Source organism: Filicampus tigris, chromosome 19 (genome assembly GCF_054856515.1).
Source record: "Filicampus tigris isolate MCC_2025a chromosome 19, RoL_Ftig_1.0, whole genome shotgun sequence".
NCBI lineage: Eukaryota > Metazoa > Chordata > Actinopteri > Syngnathiformes > Syngnathidae > Filicampus > Filicampus tigris.
The window spans coordinates 6906375-6927512 of NC_141235.1; the positions used below are offsets into that span (position 1 = coordinate 6906375).

Genomic DNA, 21138 nt, shown 5'->3' on the forward strand with positions numbered 1-21138 from the left:
TGAAGTACATCCAGTATTAAAATATAATCAGTTGTTCTGTTACGTAAAACAGCTCAGTCTCTGCTTTTTTTTTTTTTTTTTTTTTTTTTTTTCATTTGAAATGTCCCAAGTGCAAGACAAAGCCATGTGGATGGGCTGGACTATAAAGCACAATGCAAAGCTGACCTTGTTAAACATTTATAAGGACTGTCTGCAAGGTTTTTACGAGCAGAGAAAACACATCTTGTGAGAGGGGCAGCGATTTACGACAGATTTGAACATTTTCCAGGGATGTGAGGGTTGTGAGAATGCTGATGCGGACGAAGAGGAGTGAGGCCTTAGCCCTGAAGATGACAGTGGCGTTGTGGGATATTGGGGATTTACATTTTGTCACGATAATAACAGGTTGGAAGACAAAACAAGTGGAATGATGCTTTGTGAAAAGGACAAGGGGAAGACGACACAATACATCCATACATTTTCTTTTACGCTTGGTCATACATATGTATATGTTACTGCTGTCAAGCGATTAAAAATTTTTAACAAATTAAATCGCAAAATTTTCCATAATTGATCGCGATTAATCCTATTTTTCAAGTACAATTTTTTACAAATGTTGGAACCGATTTGAAGACTGTTCTAATAGCTTCTTTTGATCCTTGAAAACAATTTTTTTCCCGTAAAAAACAGTTGAGCGATACACCAAAGACGTACAACTAATATGGTATTTGAATGAGGCTTTGCAAAGTGTGTAAATTATTTTGGATTTCTCCATTGAGCCATTGAGAAATTTTTCGGTTTCAAGATTCGCAAAAAAAAAAATGTAGTTGGAAAATACGATTAATCGCAATCAATTATGGAAAATTTTGCGATTTAATTTGTTGAAAATTTTTAATCGCTTGACAGCACAAATATATATGTATGTATATATATATATATATATATATATATATATATATATATGTTTATTTAGAATATTATTTACTGAAAGCCGAATCTCTCTTTGCATGCCTGCATGTGTATGATTTGTTTCTCTGTGTGGTGTGCAACACAAATAAAGAGCAGAATGCGAGTTGAAATTCCCCATGAGGGATTATTATGTGTTTAAAAAAAAAAAAAAAAGCGAAGAGGCTTGGTGCGCTGACATGCGAGTGAGACATACCTCAAATAGTATGAACAAGAGGGAAAAGAAGCATGCAGTTTCAACACACCGCATAGAAAGTTGGCGGGGAGTGTGACTGCCAACTGGCCGAGCAGACAACAGACAACAACAACTTGCGTGCAGTCACGCATTTTGCCCGCTGAAAGGAACCAGCATAATCCTCATCTAACATGCGAGTGTTTGCAGGCTTGGAGTGAAGTGACTTGAAATGAGGATTGTGCACTCTATGACAAATGCATGGACTTCTCATTTTAGACCAATACTAAAAGTGCGAAGCTTTATATAAGCTCTTTTTTTTTTTCCTGCTCATTTCGCTTCCCGGACGGAAAGCACTGTTTGAATATATGCTGGTTTGACAGATATGATAACCTATTTTCAGACTGATTAATAAATTAAGAGTTTAAGCACACGGAGTTCTTTATGGGAGTGTTTCCTGTTGCGGGATAAAGTTGCCGGAATTTCCACAGACGTTCGCAAACCATTAAAAGGCGGTTATCCATGTTGTTACCGCAATCATTACAATGCTTCACACGGAGCTATCAGTAGCTTGCCGATAAACAATTAGGTGCATATTTTGTGTTCTCGTACAGTAGGCAGTGTATAAGGTGGTTGATGATGAATCGCGGCCATTTGCGGCAACGCCGTTGTTGTTCATCTTTATGAAGACAGTCTGTGAGATACGGAGGGGGATGGAAAAAAAAAACAACAAAAAAAACAGGGAGAAGTGCAACAAGCATAGATTTTTTTAAATGAAATATTGACTTGCAATCGCTATGGTATAACTTTCTTTGCTTGTAGCAATTTCCATTCCCTGTTCACATTTCTGCTCACGGCCATCTTTTATAATAGCCTAATTTAAGGAACTATATTTGGTAACTCTATTTGATGTACTTGTTTGTTCAATAAAATACATATTACACACTCGTCATTATTGTAGTAAGAATAGTATATTAAATGACATATTTCTCACTCAATTCCGTTTTTCAGGTTAACAATTGAAGGTATTTATGTTGTTCCGCCGGCCTAACATAACAGTTGTCAAGATTCAGGCTCAGTGGAAGATTCCTCTCTTTGCCGCATTCTATGACCTCTTGGGAGATTGCGTCACAAGAACGGAAGTCGCATAGTGACAACTGATCATGACTTATGTAATGACCAGATAACATCCCCCACCCGCTTGTCCAAGGAAGGGGGTGTGGAATCAAAGGTGAATGCCCGCAACTGTTGCAGATTTATTTTTTCATTTTCTCATTTTTAGACCAACTTGTGTTTAGGCTCCAAAAGCTCATATTTGAATAAGCGCCGGACAAATATTATCCCCCCACGCCGACTTCACTGGACACGCGGCGCACAGCGTCACATTCGGAACGGGGACGCTCTAACTTGCCGCGCACTAATCCGCGCCACTTTGCCAAGCCGCTTGCTCCTCGGCAGGCCTAACAATGCAAGAGTCACTTTTCCTCTCTGGCTCCCTCATCCCCTCCCTCTCCCTCTTTCTTTTTTTTTTTTTTGCAAACAACAACAAACCATAATCCTTTGGTGAGTCCCAACATATGGTCTTTTCTTTATCCTTTCTTTATCCACACAGCCACATGACATTAATAATCACGGGGACTGCAGGGATCGTATAGGGATGCTATAGGCCCAAAAACAGCTTCCTTTTTTTTTTTTTTTATTATTATGGGCACATTTAGATGGCATTTCTGGTATAATATAAATGCAAAACCGCCAATAATAAAAATGCAAAACCCTGAGACTCTGACTCATGAGGAAATGACTGTACAATGTGCACGCAACGTTTCCTGTCCATGACCTTTTTTTAGCATCTTCCAACCGATTTAGAACATTTCGGTTGAGTTTCAGAACTGTCCGTGTGTCTCACCGCACTTCAAAATTGACTCGGCAGACACTGTGTGCGCGTGGAAAACGAACAGTACGTAAGGGTTAAAGCCGCACTAACTTATTCGGCTTCCTCGGGATGGGAAATATGAGACCTGGCTCAGTTTGATGCATAGCTCAACACCGGAGAACAAGAAAAGAGACTGAAAATAAAGTTGCCGCGCTCCCATGTGATTCGTGATGCAAGCCAACCGTTCGCGTTGAGACTTGTGTACCGCGGGTGGCTTTTCTTTTTTTCGTACTTTTTAAAATCTCATCTGAGGTTGGTTGCATCACTTGTTTTGACTGCGGAGCCCTTTTCTTCTGTCTTCGCAGGGCAGCCCGAGTGAAGCACGTGGGAATAAGCAGACACAAGTGACGCGCTCTACTTCAATCAAGTCAAGGCAAAAGGCAGCGGCGTGGAACAGATGCCGTCGGCACGTCGGGGGGGGAGACTAATTAGGCCAGATGCAAAGAGGTGATGCTAAAGGAATGAGATAAATGTAAAAAAAAAAAAAAACGTCTAAAGATGTCTAATTAAAGCTGACAATCGGGAATGTTCGCATCGAAAACTGAACATGCCATTTTACTCCTGCTTCATTCTTTGCTAATTAACCCCCCTGCCCCAACCGGGAGAAGGTGCTCTCCCTGACACTTGTAAAAGGGACAGGTTTCTCGGTGCGGTTAGACAAGAGCGTAAAGACACGAAGAATGAAGATCACAGGATAAACCTTGGAGCGCTGCGCAGCAGACTGCAGCACTCTATAAAACGCTGCATACTTCTGTCAAACTAAAACAGTCTGCCCCCGTGCTATAGGAGAAAAGATACTGTCTGTTTTTATATGAGCTGTGGCTGTTCCTCCATCTGCTCTCAGATGCCTCCTTCCAAAGAAAACAACAACATAAAAACACGATTTCACCGCTAAATCTGCCTCGTTTGTTCATTTGACAAATTGTTGTTTTTGCGGCTCATCCAAACCCTGGAAGGATTCGCACCGTTATTAGAAATAAAAAGAAATCTCTGTTTTTTTTTTTTTTATTATATGGGCCATTTCTTCTCTTTGTGAGTTATCCATTGACAATCGCACCATGTTTTTGTGGTTCAGTTCAAATGTGCACGTGAAGCCTCAAAACCCGAATCGCAGTTTTTTCCACTGCAGCAGATCGTCACTTGGTGTGCGGTGAAGAGTTTTCAACTGTTATTTTTTTTGCAATGGTCTACATAAGAAAACTAATGCTAATTATTTTATTAAATCAAAATGCAGTACTTTGAGTAGTTTTCACTGTCTACGTTTACAAAATGTCTTTAATCCGATCAGAGTTCGGATTAAAATTGTGATCGGCTTTTCATGGACACTATTGAACCGATTAGGACTTCCGTGTTCACGCATCACACTTTCGATCATAACAATTTATTTTTACAGGCGGAGATTGACCACATATACTGGAAAAAGTAGTAGAAGAAGCCATGCCAACAAAACATCACTCACGTCCATTTCTACCTTTAAACATTAGCATTATATTTTCCCCGTTTGCGCTGTTACGTTGAGTTGACACTTCCTAAGTATTGCGCCCGCCATGTGTTTCACTCGCTCTGCTTCTACTAACTTCCGGGAATAACAAACGCTGTACACTGACGTCAATCGACGTAAACCAAACTCTCTTTCGGAATAAAATCTTGATCCGAATGCGCTTGATCGGGTCAGAATATTACGAATCGGGTGCGTACATGAAGCATTTTTATTCCCATCAGGCCTTTAATCCAAATAAATGTGTCCATGTAAACTTGGACTTTGATGACCCTTTGAACTACATTTTCGCCTTCAACTATTTTGCTGTTTCTGTTGAAAACAAGATCATGCCGCAGCCTGTAATTTTACAAATGTCTGGATTATCCCAGTTAAATCCCGCACATTCTCATGGAAACTAAATCCCTGCTGGGCTGCAGGTTCGAGACCTTACATGCTTACGTCGTAACTACAAACTTCCGGGGTGGTGAACTGCTTCTAAAAGACTGACAATGTGCCTTTGTGCAAGACACTGAAGTTCCCTTTTCAGGACCGTTCCATGTCACAATTCATGAATCAATTTTTTTTTACCTGATGAAAATCGTGTTTGGCATCGGTGCAGTAAATAAACACACTACTTAAGCGACCACACAACAACATGTGACTCAGAGCCAGCTGCCATTTGTTGATTGAATTTGGGAGGACAGAGACAGAGAGACAGAGACAGAGACAGAGACAGAGACACAGAGAGAGAGAGAGAGAGAGAGAGAGAGAGAGAGAGAGAGGGAGAGAGAGAAAGCACCTCTTCAGTCAGAAAACCCAGTGTGTGCTTCTGCGTGTCGGGCCAAAATGAATCAATGCGCACCGTTGGCGCATCAACTGCTGAAGTGCGCCGCATCCAGACAGCCGGTAAAAGCTGCCTTTGACTGACAGCTCGCCCAAAGCCAAGAGACAATCTGACAGACGTTAGAAAAGCGAACTCTACCCACACAGACACACAAGCTGAATTGGATTTTTACAACGTGCATGTAATTAAGAGTTTTGGTTGGGTTTTTTTTCCCAGAAAGTTAGAATATGCTCCCTCAAGAGAAATAGCTGCAATACACACACTTCAAGGTGTCTTTTTAGCCGATTGTTGACATGATGACAGGGCTTGGGGACTGAAAACACAAACAAGTCTCAGAGTGGAACAACCGTTATTGTTTCTGTCAAAATAATCCATGTATCATTTGTTCTGATATCTTATTTTTGTTTTTTTTTTTTCTTAAAATTTAAAAATGAAATGCCAGATTATTCAGAATTAGATTTTAAGGAGATATCAATCAAAGTCATGTTTGTGTGACACATAATATTAGTTAGGAGAAGGGATAGACCGATTATCGGCCGGGCCGATTATCGGCACCTGCCTTTTTTAAAACTCTGCTGGCCGATAATAAATCCATTTAAAACTGTGGAAATCAAAACAAATATGTATGAAAGTTGAATATTTCTGTCATTTTGAAATTTTCATTTACTGTAGAAAACTACATGAAGCTATTGTTTAAGTTTTCATTTATCCTTTTTAAGACATGCTTACAACCCTGGGTGCTACCTGTACTTTTTGTTCGAATTTTATAACAGAGAAGGATAGTGTCAAAAATTTCTTGTAATAATGATTATGAAAAAAAAAATAGAAAAAATAAAAGCAACATTATGCAAACCTGAAACATGCTTAAAGACGTTACAACAAAGTTAGGAGTACATTTTTCTTTAAATTTTGATGCCAATATTTTCCTTTTTATTGAAAATTTATATAATAATAAAATATCGGTTATCGGCCTCCTTGCCGACTAATAATCGGCATCGGCCCCATCTCTAGTTAGGAGGATTAGTGAGGAAAGGCAACTCTACCTTTTTTGGTGTGTGTTGTTTTAAAAACAAATGAGAGGAAAAAAAACTGAAAACAGACCACATGCATGTTATGCGTTCAGCCCGGGAAAGTACGCAAGCATGTCACAACAAAAACAATGTTGCCAGTGCTACTCGATCACCAGGAAACTTTTCGGGGAAGCACTAATTACAGTCCTAACATAGGTCACATTTTAGATGCATGCGTCACGTCAACAAAAGGCAATGACGATTTCAAAGAACAAACAATGGCTTGCAAGGACAAACAGGTTTTCCAAACCAAGATCGCTTTGAGCCACCTGCGCTCACGTTTTAGACTGGATCACTGAACATCCACTTAGAATGCATGTGCGCAGATGGCGGAGGAATCTCGCGGAAGCTTTGATATGCAGATGGGACGCTGGCTTGTCATTTCTGCTGGCCGCAACCCCGTCTTATCGTTCCTCCGGCGGGAGAATTAACGCTGATAACAATTACCTGAAGGCGGGGGGGGGGGGGGGGGGGGGGGCATTTGAGTGATAACATCGCTGAGGCATTCCCGCTTGTGGAAGGCCTCATCTGCATGGAATTAGCTTTTACTTTGAGACACGTAGCGGCCTATAAACACGGAGGGACACGTTTCCGTGGCAACTAAACAAGGGATAGCGAAACTTTCGTGAACTCATCATGGATGCCGATGATGCACACACGTGTGGCCTGGTGGTGATTGACAGCCAACCCGAAAAGTATTGGGTGGCTTTTTTTTCCTTTCTTTTATGCTTTAGTGTGTGAAATAAATGAAAATATCAAATTTTATTTATTTATTTGAAAATGTTATTATTTTTATTTAATGACCGGAGCTGCCGCTGCGCGTTAGAATGCATTAGTGTGGCAAAACCTGTCCGATTTACTGTTATCTGCATCAATCACTATGGCTGCTGAATACTGTAGATGGCATCCCGCCAACGGAACACTAACAGATTATTACCGCAGACTTGTTTGCGCACAAGCTGTCCTCTCCCCACTCGACTGTAGATTAGTTGTACTGCGCTCTCTAAGATTCTTGAGTGACTTTGCATAGTGCGGTAGGCCACTGTTGTCCTTTACCATCACACTCATCTCGATGCAAGAGAGATTACAGAGGATAACATTTTTAGTGGAATTCCTACAAAATAAGAAAAAAAAAATCATCATTTCAGTAGCGCATACATGAACACTAAGGTTTTGGGATGAAATCATGCCGATTGATTAATAATATTTTACTTGATAAAATGATGTATTAATGAATTAAAAAGATGCCGATTAGCATGATTACAATGAGTTAATAACGTCAAATTGGACATTAAATTCTAAACACACGTCCAGGTGTAAGAGCGGTCCGGTTGGCCAGTTGCGGCGGGACAACTAATGAAGCCTGAAGGCACAATTGGATTCCTCATAATCACTGTGCAGCTTTTACCAATTTTATTCGTACTCTATTCAAAAGCCGTCTTTAGAGAAACACCTAATGGAACACTTAACACCAAGAGAACAAATCAAAATATTAACCTGAGAGCAGGTTCTTAAGTGCTGCTAAACACATGGCACAGTAATTACACTTTTTAAATAAAAGATTCAGTTGTTGGTGAATAGGTTCATTGTTGGTCATTTTCACGCTATTCTGACTCGCTATTAATCGTGCGCTCGGCGTGCAAGGTTGTGGACCTGGCGCATGCACACAGTACACAGTTCTAACTCATGTTTCTATTCAGGATCTATTGTTTATTTGCGAAAACGGACTCACACCTTTGAATGCTGTTTGCGTCAACTCCAAAACGGAAGTCTGTGAGGCATGCACTGTTAATGCAATCGCTCAGGAGCTACTTTGCGCACGTAATGAAATCATTTTTGTCCTCTGGTTTAAATACTTTACGCTATGCTTGAGCACGCATGTTTCTTCTTCACTTTTCACTTTGTACTGCGAACATCATTCTGAGGTACAAGCATGACTCAGACGCACACCCAAATGCAAAATGAAAACACTCGCAAGGAGCATGGAGGCCTTCCGATCCCCTCTCCTGATGTCACACTCTAGGCCGCACCCCTTAAAGGCACACGTCCAACACACCAAATTCTTAGGAAGTACCCTTTTTTGAAAGGAAGCAAAAAAAAGAAAGAAGGAAACGACATCTGCTGATTCTTCTTCCCTGAACGCAACGTCTACATTAGAAGAGCGACTTTTCGACAAATCTCAATCTTACGCCTCCCACAAAGGCCCCGGCATGCCACGTAGAGTATTTGTCACCGATATCGCACATTTAACACAGACATTTCCTCCAGGCTCTTATTTACGCCTTTGTCAATAAAATATTGACACAAACTAGGCGACATTATGTAGCCCTCGCCTCCCATCTCCCCGAGGCGTCAATCAAAGATGACTCGCTTTCCTCGATTCGCCACGATTATGGATCGGGAGAGCCGTCCGACGGCTCTCGTAAGAATACTCCCATTGATTGGGATGAGACTGAGCGGCGGGCTGATTGGCAAGCGCTACAATTAAGCGGGAGCAGGAAGCAGCCGAAGCCCATCATGACATCAATCATCGGCCGTTCCCCCGCCTCCTTTCGTCGATCATCCGCGCTCATCGTCTAATGGGCTTTGTGCTCTCCCACGCTAATTTCACTGAAAATATTACAATCACCTTTCCTGGAATAACTTGAGCACAAAGCCTTCAGCGGTTATACAGCATGTTAAATGTTTTTGGAATGCGAGTTATGGAGAATGCAAGCGACAATGAGCGAGCTTTGTCACTGCACGGTATGAATTTACAGTCACAGGGAGCATCCCCAAAAGGCTGTCTGATCACATAACGCTGCTGGTAGTGTGAAATGTTGCAAAAACACCATCCGGTGTGTCATTAGATCAGTTGGGTTGTGGTATGTCTGAGGGGAAAAAAAAAAAACACACCGCAGACACAGTGTCATGGGGTGGAGTCCTCATTGACATCATCAGCTAGCTAAAATGTCTCCCCGTCCTCCACCAAAAACAGGACAGCACTAATTTGAATCCAAAAGTGTGCCGCCGTAGATACTGAGCACCTGAAACAACAGAGGCTCAAACTTAAAACACAAGTAAACAATGACTTGCTGATACAGAATCTGAAGTTAAAACATTGGGGCAGAAATTGGTCTGGACTGACAATTTCCCCCGCAGATGAAGTCAGATAGCCTCTCCCTAGTTTATGCTCTGTGCACGTCCGAGCTTTTGCTGTATTTTTGATCCTCTCTGCCTGGCTGTTTTTTTGCCATCGGGAAAGTCGGCATGGGTGGGGCTCAACGTCTGAAAGCTGTTGCTGTGTTTGGCAAACTAGAATCGACAAGAAAAGTATATACATATATATGATTAGGATTGATCAAAAAATAATCACCATCTTAATCGAATATTATAAATTCAAATAAAAAACTTTCAACATTACCAAATAATGAATAACAAATGAATTCCCATTCACCTCACTAGAAATCAGAATTGTTTTGTTTTTTTTAAATCCTATTGTAGCAAACAAACAAACGGCAATAAAAACACAGGCTGCCAAGTTACAAAAAGGAAAGCATTGCAGGGGAAACGCGGTTCCTGCACCTGTTTGAAAAGCAAAGCAAAGAAGAAAATAAAACACAGCCAGTGTCAACATCCACCATCTCGGTATTGATTCCCGCATGTGTGTGTTCAGAGCCAAAATGTTAAAGGCAGAAAACCAAGCACAAGACAGCAACTGGGGGAGGATACTAAAGCAGTGGGTTGTTTTCTACAGATACGGATGGCCGGATCAATATGATCACCCAGACACCATGTGCACGCCTGGTCGACTTCCTGGTTGAGGGGCACGCAGGACGCCTCCGTCTCTGTGACACATTGAAGGACGTCGGCGTGTGGATGTGACGTCTCAGATGTAAAGGGCGGGAATGGATGCGCAAATCCGGCAAGACCATCACAGGTGCTCACAACGACCAATCACGGCTGACATGTTTTCTGAATCTGAGCCGTGATTGGTCGTTGTGAGCACTTGTGATGTCATTTTCAGTCGACAGAAGACAAAATGGCCGCCCCCGGAGATGGCTAAAAACGAGTGCATTTTGCTGCTTAACTTATTTTCCACAAACGCAAAATCAATCAGAATGCCGTGTTTCAACTAGTGGGCCTGCTGGGAATATATTCTTGAAAAAAAATATGTTTGGGTTGACTTCCTTCTTCTCACCTTTCCCCCTTTTGGCCCTCTCCTTCTCATCTCTCGTCTTCCAAGGCCCGTCAATATGATTTCAGGCTTGTTGCACCGGGCCTGACTTAGTGTCATACGACTCAAGCAGTTAATTACAATCGTCTCAGAACGGCGCCGCTACCTATCAAGTGCGAGCTTAACCTCGCTCCGTACGTTGACGGGCCGGGGCCAAACATTAGGCCGTGTAGGACGCCATTAACCCGCAATTAAATTACAATCGGCATAACAAAAGATGGGTGACATTTAAATCCACAAATTAATGAAGGATTAGGAGCAAAGAGTACTTCTCTCGGGATGTGTTATCTAAATGCGACACCGTGAAGAAAGGCGATGTGAATTAATCAAACTTTCCACTGTATCAAGCAGCGGGTGGGCTTTACTTATCGAGTTAAGCTAACCAGTTGTGCTGCGTCTCCGTTTGGCGGAAAAGGAAAACAAAAGTATTCATTTCGTTCCTGATCCCCTTTTTTACGGGTCGCTCACCTGTCTTGACTTTTTATATAGGAAGGGGAATAAGCCTCAAAAAGGAGGAGTGGAGCTGCTACTAAAAGACAAAGCTCTGAGCAAATCACACGTGGCACTTTTCCAGTGGTCTGGTTTAGAAAACGCAAATTATAAATAAAATATGAAACCGCGGCACGTACAGTACGAGAGTGACGTTTGAAAGGCTGCGGCTTTCAACTCCGACTGGGCGCTAAGCCAAAAAGTACCCTTATTATACGGTATTACCGCTAAAAAGCAGCTGTTAAATTGTCCATCACAGGCGGATTGCGAGATCACATTAAGTCATTTTGTTCAGCATTTCTTTTCATTCACTTTATGAGTCAATCCGTGGCTCGGTGCGAGCAGCTCTTTAAGGCGTCGTCAAGCTGTATCAAGGGAGCAACCTTATAGCCACCGTCTTCATTGTGTTAATTGCGCTTCATCTTTTTTTTTTTTTTTTTTTTTTTTTAGAACCGTCGTTTTGTTTCGTCGTTTGGTTGGAGTGAGTAACAAGTCGGAAGCATTAAACGGTTTCTGAAGCAAAATGCCATGTTGATCTTGAGTGCGTGAAATGCTCACTATGCATCCATTGTAGCTACTGTATATTGATCAATTAGAGCCATAATTTGTGATGTAAGGGCTTGCCTTCGCTGTGACTAAAGTGATCAAACAGAATGGCTACAAAAAACAATGTCATAATTGGTGTTTTAGGCTCAAATTCACTCCAACTCCAGACACAGTCCAACTTTAAAGCTACACAAAAGCATTGGGAAAAGTTTGCAACTATAATATTCAAAGTATTTCATCTTGATCACTGACCATGAAATCGAAAGGGAATAGTGCACTTCTAAATACATAAGACATATTTTTGAATGACAAGTAGTAACAATGAATAATAATAAAATGCTAATCTTACTTCATGGGCTTGAAGAGAGCTTGTCCGTAGTTCTGGAAGGTCATAATGAGCTTGAGTTGAGTGCCTCCAGATTTCATCGCTGTTGGAGTAAAAAAAAAAAAAAAAAAAAAAAAATGAAATAAAGTAAAAAAAAAAAAAAAAAAAAAAATAGAACAACAATTAATAACCCGCTGGCAGAATGCAAAATTATTTTCAAAAAAAATCTGAAATGATTTACACTCTAAGCTTGGTAGAACCTTCCATATTCAAATGACGCTAGCTAAACATTTCTCATCAAGCTAATAATGATACTTTAATGAACGTATTCCAAAACAAAACAGGTAAACAAAATTGTGACCGACTTAACTCAGTTAAGCTCCATATCATCCAAAGCCTCAGTTTCAGCTGTTTTCTAAAAAGCTTTCCTCATAAAGCTGCTAAATTAAACAACGCTTAATAAACCTATTAAGTATGATAAGAAGAATTATGCATTTGTGCCCGCTGGGCTCTACTGATTTTTGGTGCGTTAAAGCAAGAGGAAAGCCTGTTTACATCAATAATATCCCCAAAGAAGCATCACGACAATACTTTACTCGTGTCAATGTACAAACCTTTCGCGATTGCTATAGCACAAATGATTCGTGAATTTGATGATTATTTGAGGAGAGAAAGGTGAACACCAAAATGAAATGCCATATAATCCAAACTAATCTTTGTGTCTAACTGGGAGGCACGATTCTTCTTGGCTACCAGCATGAGGACTTCTTGAGATTTGCAAAATAAGCATTGTTATTTCTCCCCACACTGATTGCAAAGCTAGGTTTAGAGGCCTTTGGCCAAGGAGCAACCTTCAAAATCAATCATTTAATTTTGTACATATTGAATCAAGAGCAGCACGGTGGAATATTGGTTAGCGACACAACATTGCGAAAAAAAAGCATGTTAGGCTCACTGTAAACTCCAAATTGCTCAGAGGAGGCAATACGAGTGTGAATGGTTGTTTTTCTACTATATGTGCCCTGAGTGACTACACCAGGGCGTAGTCCGCCCCCAACCAAAGTCAGCTGGGATTGACTCCAGCTCACCTGTGACCCATTCCACTTGCTCGTCACGTGACGTTCGCAAGATGAGCAGTTAGGTACTGTGATGTCATTTTCAGTCGACGGCAAATGGCAAAATGGCCGCCCCCGGGTGCATTTTACAGCTTAATTCATATTCCACAGAGGCAATATTAAAACAAACAAGGAACTCAATTTGTGTGGCCTGTCACACTTCAACGATATCACTGAATTTGCTGCCTTGAACTTGTTGGTGTATAATACATGCAAGCATTGCTATCCTTAAGTTCAGATAATAACACGGTGCTGTAGGCTTGTGTTGGTGTTGTGCCCTGTGCCTGGGTCACGGCTCTGTAATTACTGAGTCACCATGTATTTAACTGGCTAGAGTGCGCCTTCCTCAATCCACCCAGGCGGAGAGTTAGAAAGTAAGAGGGAGAGGAAATCACGCAACAACGAGTCCGAAATTGGAGCAGAAATGGAAAAAAAAAAAAAAAGCTTAAAGAAATCCAGGAATGTTTCTTTTGTAACACTTCATGCAAACTCCCAGGTAAGTTTTTCGTCTTCGCTAAAGGCCACTTGGAGTTTCTCAAAGCCGGTATCGTGCAATCCCCTTTAAGAGTTACAGCAACATAAGCGACCCTGAGGCAAGAAGCACTCCTGGAATTTGGGAACTGGACTGAGCCAAACAGGAAGACAATCCCTCCTGAATTTGAAAAAAAAAAAAAAAAAAAAAAGAAAACACAGCAGCTGTGTCAGGTGTCTACTTTCACTCGCAGTCGGAGGCTTTTCAGCTCTCTGTGGAGTAGCTGATTTACATCACGGATTGTCGATCAAAAAGCATTTGATTTGAAACCAAACTGCAGCCAAGCTGTGGGGGGATTTGCAGGTGTTCTTCCATGCTTGATGAATTCTTTCGCTGTACTTTGAGACCACAGGAGAGACGATTTGGCCTTTGGCTCATCAGACCCCGGCCTGTGTTGTGTGACATGCCTGCTGGCGGCTTCCGTCTTTATGCATCCTTGCACACGCGCGTGCTTGAGTGTGTTCATAATGCCAAGGTGAGGACCACATTTGTTTGCCACTTAGCAACCTCCTCCAGCTCCTCCCACTCCATGATATCAATAAAACACACCGTCAGAAATTAGAGTACAAGAGCAGCCCATTTTTGACTTTGAAATTGACGCAAATGCACCCAAAATGGGTAATTAATGGAGGGCTCCCAAAAACAGAAGCGACTCACCCACGCTGGTGATCCTCTGGTTGACGAGATCCTTCAGCAGAGCGTCGATGACGAGGTTGTGTCTGGAGTAGAGCTCGTAACGATTAATTCCAATGTGGAAGCGCAGCCAGTTGGGGTAGGAGTCGGCCGTCAGCTCTCCAGTCGGGCTGAACTCCTCAGTATTGCCTTCGCCGTTCCTGCATAAGAGGATTGTCAGTTGTTGGTTTTTTTTGGACAGGTGTTGCAAGTACAATATCGCAGCTTCATATGGGAATTGAATCCATCCATCGATCATTTTCTATAACGTTTGTCCTCATTAGGGTCGCGAGTGAGCTGGAGCCAATCCCAGCTGACCTTGGGCGGGAGTCAGGTTATTGAGATACATCTTGGACTGATCGCAACTAATGCCTAATCATTTTGACAGTCTCGGACTGAAAACTGAAAGTCAGACAGAAGTTTTACTGGAGTCACAGTGTGCTGCTGTCATCTTGGTCGTTCAGTGTAAGGTGGTCCTCAACCGTTTCATCAGCTTTGCAATCACGAGTGGCATAGACAAAGGGGAAACATCGGTGAAAACACGACAGAGCACGATGGGAAAAATTTGCATTATGGGGGAAAAAGCGATGAAAGAATCTAGGTTGTGGTCTTGTAAATTGAGACTACAAAATTCCCAGTCTTTGTAAAATCTTGTCTTGAAATACGAGCAGGTGTATTTTCTAAATCTTCTCAATTCTTCTGATGTACAGGTAGCTTAAAAGGGTATACTGTCGGCAATCATTCACACCTATGGACAATTTAGAGCACAGGTGTCAAACTTAAGGCCTGGGGACCAGATAATGGCCAGCATCACTTTTTCTGGTCCATTAAAGGAAAAATAAAATTGATCGACTTAACATTTCTTGCCTAATGGATTTGTTCTTTTCATTTTTGGCAGAAAATCTGTCCCAGTTTTTTTTTTTTTTTTGCACACGTTTGCGGAATCTGGAAGGAACCCAGTGGAGAAAACATGCCAAGTCCACACACGAAGGCCAAGATGTGATTCAAATCCCAAAAACCTTAAAACTGCAAGGCAGACCACTCTAGCACTGAGCTGAATTACAAAGGTTGGGATTTGTGACTCTAAAAAAAAAAATAAATAAATACTTAACCACTCCTGTTCTGCTGCTTTGGGGTCAAATCGGATGTCTGCGTTGACGTTGAACAGCGTGTCCTCATCTGTGAGCGTGGGCAAGGACCTTTTATACAAAGGGTGCTCATAGAGGGCAGCCAGCCTTGAACCCGTGGCCGGCGTGTTCTTGCTGACTGCCGCGTCCTGGATAAATTGCCTTTTCCTGTCCCCTCGCTGCAGGCCGTCGTTCTCTGGAGACTTGTCTCCAGCGGCGGGGCCTTTCTCCAGGGAATGTGACGAGACGTTGGAGGCGCTGGGCTCGTTGCTGAAGTCCTGCAGGATGCGCAGCGTGTGCTTGTTGGGCCAGCCTTGCTTGGCCCTGCTGCGCGGCTCCTCGCTGGGCGTGTGCGAGCAGGAGCAGCCTCCCACGCCTTGCCTCTCCAGCTTGGGCAGCAAGTCGATCATGATGTGCATGGAGCACGCCACCAAGAACACCATGAGGATTAAAACCCGGAATTTACGCAGGAGGATCATCTTCATGGTCTCCCTTTTGAGCAGATGTGAGTATTTACTGCAGATGATGAGCACGCATATGCACAGGCTGACTACATCGCTGATGATGTTAATCAGACTGGACGCCAGTCTAATGAAATATACATTAAACACCAATGACCCATCTTCACTTGCCGTCTTGAGTCGAGGATTCAGCGTTCAAGCGTTGTGGTTTCAGCATCAGAGTCCTGTTTGTTGGTTTGTTTGTTAGTTGTTGTTTTTTCTCCCCAAAGCTTTGTGCGGATTATTCAAAGGTTTATCAGCGAGCGACCAGGTGGACCGGGTCGAGCGGGTTCAGACCAACGGTCGATTTGCGCAAGCCACATCGTCATCACGCGGTCACTCTCCAAACACATCAGGCAAAAACGGAACCTAAAACGGATCCGTTAAACGGGGTGGTCCTGGGGACGCGCATCGGTCCGACGTCCGCCCGGGATACGTTTAAAAAAAAAAAAAAAAAAAAAAAAAATACCACTAAGCTCCACTCCTCACTATCAAGCTTTTTTTTTTTTTTTTACGGCAAAGTCCCCGTAAGTGGTCGACGCGCACTTATCCGAAAATGAGCTCTCCGGGTTCCCAATTGTCAACGGAGGCGGCTCTGTTTGTACAGGTAACAAGACGAGGGAGGGAGCGCGACACCTTTAGGGCGTGCAGCTGGATCGGAGAGGAGAAAGAAGCACGCCTTGTAGCAAGTGAGCATCTGGGTGGGTGTTAAATATGATGGTGAAGTCAAGGCAAGATCCAGCCTTTCTCTCTGCGTCACTGCGCGCAGATTGGCTGAACTCAGAGAGAAAGAAGAGAGAGAGAGAGAGAGAGAGAGAGAGAGAGCGAGAGAGAGAGCGAGAGAGAGGAGAAAGAGAGGAGAAAGAGAGAGACAGGGAGAGAGAGGAGAGAGAGAGAGAGAGAGACAGATATTGACAGAGAGAGAGAGACAGAGAGAGAGAGAGAGACAGAGAGAGAGAGAGAGAGAGAGCAAGAGACATAAATGATTCTCTGTGCTCCTCTTGGAATAAGCTGCACATCCCGGCCGCGCAAGAAGAGGGCGTCTTTTCACTGGCCAATATTTAGCCTGGCTCATATACCGTGCTGCCTTTTTTTTCCTCCCATGAAATTCATCTGCTGGAATCCCTCTGAAATGCCTCCATGGAGACGACAAGTCAGTCCATCAATGAAAGATTAGGCAAGCCTATTTGGGCGCTCACCAGTCACCGCAGCCACTCCCATCCTGCTCTGTCTGGTGCCCCTCTGCTTCAGTATGTTTTCAAGATGAAACACACATTTCAATCCTATTCAGCCCCCCCCCCCTCCCCAAAACCAAAAGAAAGATATTTCCATGGCATACGAACTGAGAGTCAACTTCAGTGTGAATAGTGTATATTTTTTTACATCAAAGAGATCTCAAAATGCCAACATCATTAATCAAAAGACGCAAAGCAATTGTGGTTTACAAATGAACACAAAGTAATAGTAAAAGTTATTGCACACTTTGACCCTGGCTTGCAAGAGATTAAAATTAGTTGCACAAGTATGCCAATAACAATTCTTTATGCAGTTTTAGCCTAAATTAACATATCTGTGGAATTATTATACACACTTTACCGGACACCTTTTGCATTGTCATCCATATTTATACATCTCAATTTGCACTCAATATTCAAATGTGATTTTCACATTTACATTTTATTATTTTAATGTCTATCGTTTATTTCAGGTTTTAATGTGCAATAGAACTATTATGCATGAACTGTATGTTAATTTACGTCATTTTATTATTAAACATTACTATTATTATTACATTACCCACTTTGCACATTGTACAAATATTACGGTTGCATAGCAAGACTATACAGTACCAACACGCCACATAGCAAACTTGTTTTCTACCTTTAGAATGAATTTAAAAACAAAACAAAAAAAACCTCCTCCTCAATATTGGGCTTTGTGCTTGTTTTAAAGTGGTTGGTTGTTTTTGTATTATGAAAAAACCCAGATAGCCTGTGTGAAAAAGATTTTAAAAATGATTAAAAAAAACCAATCATAGGTGTGGTCCGAAAAAGCACATGTTTGAACCTGGATTCAAACGCACTTAGGGTTGGCATCTTATCCCATTTGCATGCAGCACAACAGCCTATTGCTGACTCACCATGTTTGCTTTGAATCTGGGCAGGAAGCCGGAAACAGGCAAGGAAAGTGTTCCACCTGTAGCCTCCCGTTATTCCTGACTGAGGTAGCATCAATCTGCCCAAACAAACTAATGCATCAAAGCAATAACACTGACCACTAGTCAAGTGCCGTCGTCTTTTTAAGACTAATTTGCTGCGCGTTACGCTTCCACTAATGCTTTCCGGCTGCTTTTACTAGGCAGTGGGGACAGGAAATAAAAAGCTAGCATGTAACATGGCGTACAATCACGAGTGAGCCATCATTCTGTTTGTGATTACGTCTTAGATTATTTTCTAATTGAAGGAGGCCTAAGAGAGGAGGTTGTATACTGCTTAAGCAGTCGGTGAAAGGCAAGATTCATAAGGGAGAAAAGGAGAGATGACTTAAGAGCAATACACCGGTGGGGAATGCTAATGAGGCTGGTGGAGTTGCTAAATGAAAGAAGCGGAAGCTGGAACAGAGCTGCTCCCAGCTGGACTGTTTGATAGTGCAGAGGGAAGCACAGAGTGTCACAAGATTGTTTATTGTGTTAGACACAGAGGGAAGACTGTTGGACTTCCTATGAGGGGACATAATTGGATGGTTCAAAATTCCAAGCGAAGGCTATGTTAACACTTATAAACTGATATTGACCAAACTTAAGATAAGACCTGAAGTGAGACATATTTGGGTGAGAAATTGGGTACAGCAGATGTACTGGTCGTCAGAAAATCAAACGGATGGATGATATTAAGATAGAGAATGTAACAGACTTTGATGGGTCATTTTCAAATCATGCAAATTGAGCAACTCACAGGATTTTTATGAAGCCGTTTGATATATTTCAGTAGGCCAACTCCATTTTCTCTGTCTAAAAGCATTGCATTTACTATGAATGCCTAATTTTAAGAACGTTTTGAAAACACGACTTTAAGCATGGCTCTTTGTTAGCCGTTATGCTACACAGAAATAAGTTGCCAACAGATGTGAAGTCAGCCATAAGTATAAATGCTTTTAAATCCATCTTAAAAAAATATGCTCCCCCCCATACATTCTTTTTTTAAAGCATTTTCCAAATCAACTTCACTCAACGTTCATGCATTTAATGTTCTCTTATAAACGCTTTTAGGTGCTGTGCGAAGCACATTGAGTTGTCTTGTGTATGGAATTTTCTCTATAAATAGAGTTGCCTTGCAGCATGTGGGATGAAAAGCTAAATTAGGGGGAAAAAAATATCATTACTGATCAAATTCTATGGAAATGATCCATATACTTGATTATCTGTGTAACAATCTGATTTAAATGTAACTATAGTCAGAATAAGCTCAGTAGTCTGTTCATTTCTGTCCACATGAAGGTAACCGGTGTCTAATGTCCAACAAGGTTCCATTGGACCGATTCCCTTGTTATGGTGTTTGGTGTCAATGTGCAGGACAAAGCGAAGCTTGTTGCCTTTCCTCACGTTATGACAGCGGCGAGCCTGTGGCCGGCCCACTGGCCTGAGGTGAAGCAATCCCTGATGAATGTGTATTGATGTCAGTCAGCCATGGATCACAGCGGTCGATGGGTCAGTGGTTCCTCACAAGGCCCTGTCTAATGTGACTGTGGTCCGGCCTTTCGGCGGAAATCGAGAGGAGCTGCTTGCTTCTGGCTCGGGCACCGAAAAAAAATAAATACATTCTCATTTCATCGGCTGTCAAATGATATTAGAGGCTTAGATGTCGTAATAGGAGTGGATTGTTGTGGGACAACTGTTGGCAAGACCGCTAAATTAATAATTCTCGCTCTGTAAATGGGAAGTAATGCAAACTGCTGGATTGTCTCCAACGGTGATGATCCGGAATTAGGAGCAGTTCTAGTTAGGTAGGTACGTCATATAGCGGATTATTTACTTAACTGGAAATGAAAGCAGATATCCAATGAAGTAAGGCATCTAGACTAGAGCATTTGCATCCATCTCGTTGCCTTTGAGCCAGAGGCGGTGTACACCCTGGATTGATTGCCAGATGATTGCAAGGCACATCGAGACAGGCAACATTCACACTGAACGGGAATCGATCCCATGCTAGCTGCACAAAAGGCAGCCGTGTGTGTGTGCTCCCCAATCAGACCTGAGAACTTGTAATAGGAATGAGCCAAATGACACTGGGGATGCGAAAACGGCTAATTGGGCCCAGTTTGGTCATTTGGTCATCACCTTGGGGTTTACTCACTTTTGTTGCCAACATTTATAAATGAATGGCTGAGGGTTGGTAAATTTATGCTGTTCCACAAGCTGTACATTGACAATTTCGCATTGTGTCATTTCGTAAGTGTTGTCCCATAAAAAGCTGTAATAAAATATTTTTTTTTTTTTTTAATTTTCCGTACCTGACATTTTTTCCCTCTTTCTTCAGAGGTCCTTATCACAGAGGGTGCCATACAGTAACAGAGTGACAGAGCAAACAACATTCACTGATATGTGGTGTGACAACAGTATTAAAGGCGGCCAGGCTTTACACAGACAAGATCAGGGGGAGGTGGAGGGCATCGGAACAGATAGCTGACTGCAGCACAGGTTGTAAATTCACAAGATTTATATCCTGGATGTTCCACAGCGGATCCTAGCGAGATAGCAAAAAGAAGAGCAAGATTCACGGCTTCCTGGTCACACGGAATTCTTACTGGTGTGTTACTGGATCAAGACTGACAAGGAGACAAGATGGTTCCAGTCAACCTGAATGTTTTCAGGTTGGCTAGATGCTGATTACCTGGCAGTGCTTTTTTTTTTTTTTCTTTTCTTTTTTTAAGCTGTTTTACCTCCACCAGGGATGTAATGTTTTCATTGAAGTGGGTGTGTACAGTATAAAGTATGCCTGTTGCAGTTTTGTGCACGTCAGTTTGAAAATGTCATTTATACGAAGCCCCTATGAATTTCAAGATAACGCAAAGTATATTTAACATTGAATCGTTCTAAATTGGGTAAAATCTGCTGAGAGGTGATCCTTTTGTGCACATTTACAGTGGAAACTCAACGCCTGACTATTCTGGAAA

General features: G+C 42.1%; 1 protein-coding gene and 2 long non-coding RNA genes across 7 annotated transcripts in view; 1 reads left to right on the plus strand and 2 right to left on the minus strand.

The window, feature by feature from the left end:
* The window catches only part of fam20cb (FAM20C golgi associated secretory pathway kinase b), a 40883-nt gene extending 24209 nt beyond the window's left edge, over window positions 1–16674 (minus strand). Inside the window, exons 1-3 of the mRNA XM_086016963.1 lie at window positions 15452–16674; window positions 14325–14500; window positions 12045–12123 (exon numbers count right to left, since the gene is read on the minus strand). Coding sequence (XP_085873089.1) covers window positions 12045–12123; window positions 14325–14500; window positions 15452–15951 — 755 coding nt within the window. The 5' untranslated portion in view covers window positions 15952–16674. The remainder of the gene's footprint in view (window positions 1–12044; window positions 12124–14324; window positions 14501–15451) is intronic.
* Window positions 15502–20968, plus strand: LOC147129200 (uncharacterized). The gene is made up of 2 exons (XR_015082610.1): window positions 15502–15971; window positions 20502–20968. It is a non-coding gene; the product is annotated as an uncharacterized LOC147129200 (long non-coding RNA).
* The window catches only part of LOC147129201 (uncharacterized), a 45089-nt gene continuing 43084 nt past the window's right edge, over window positions 19134–21138 (minus strand). For 2 of the 5 annotated variants that reach the window (XR_015082609.1, XR_015082608.1), the window contains exon 7: window positions 19134–20708. This is a non-coding gene — a long non-coding RNA (uncharacterized LOC147129201). The remainder of the gene's footprint in view (window positions 20709–21138) is intronic. The other 3 variants (XR_015082606.1, XR_015082605.1, XR_015082607.1) reach the window with 2 other exon arrangements.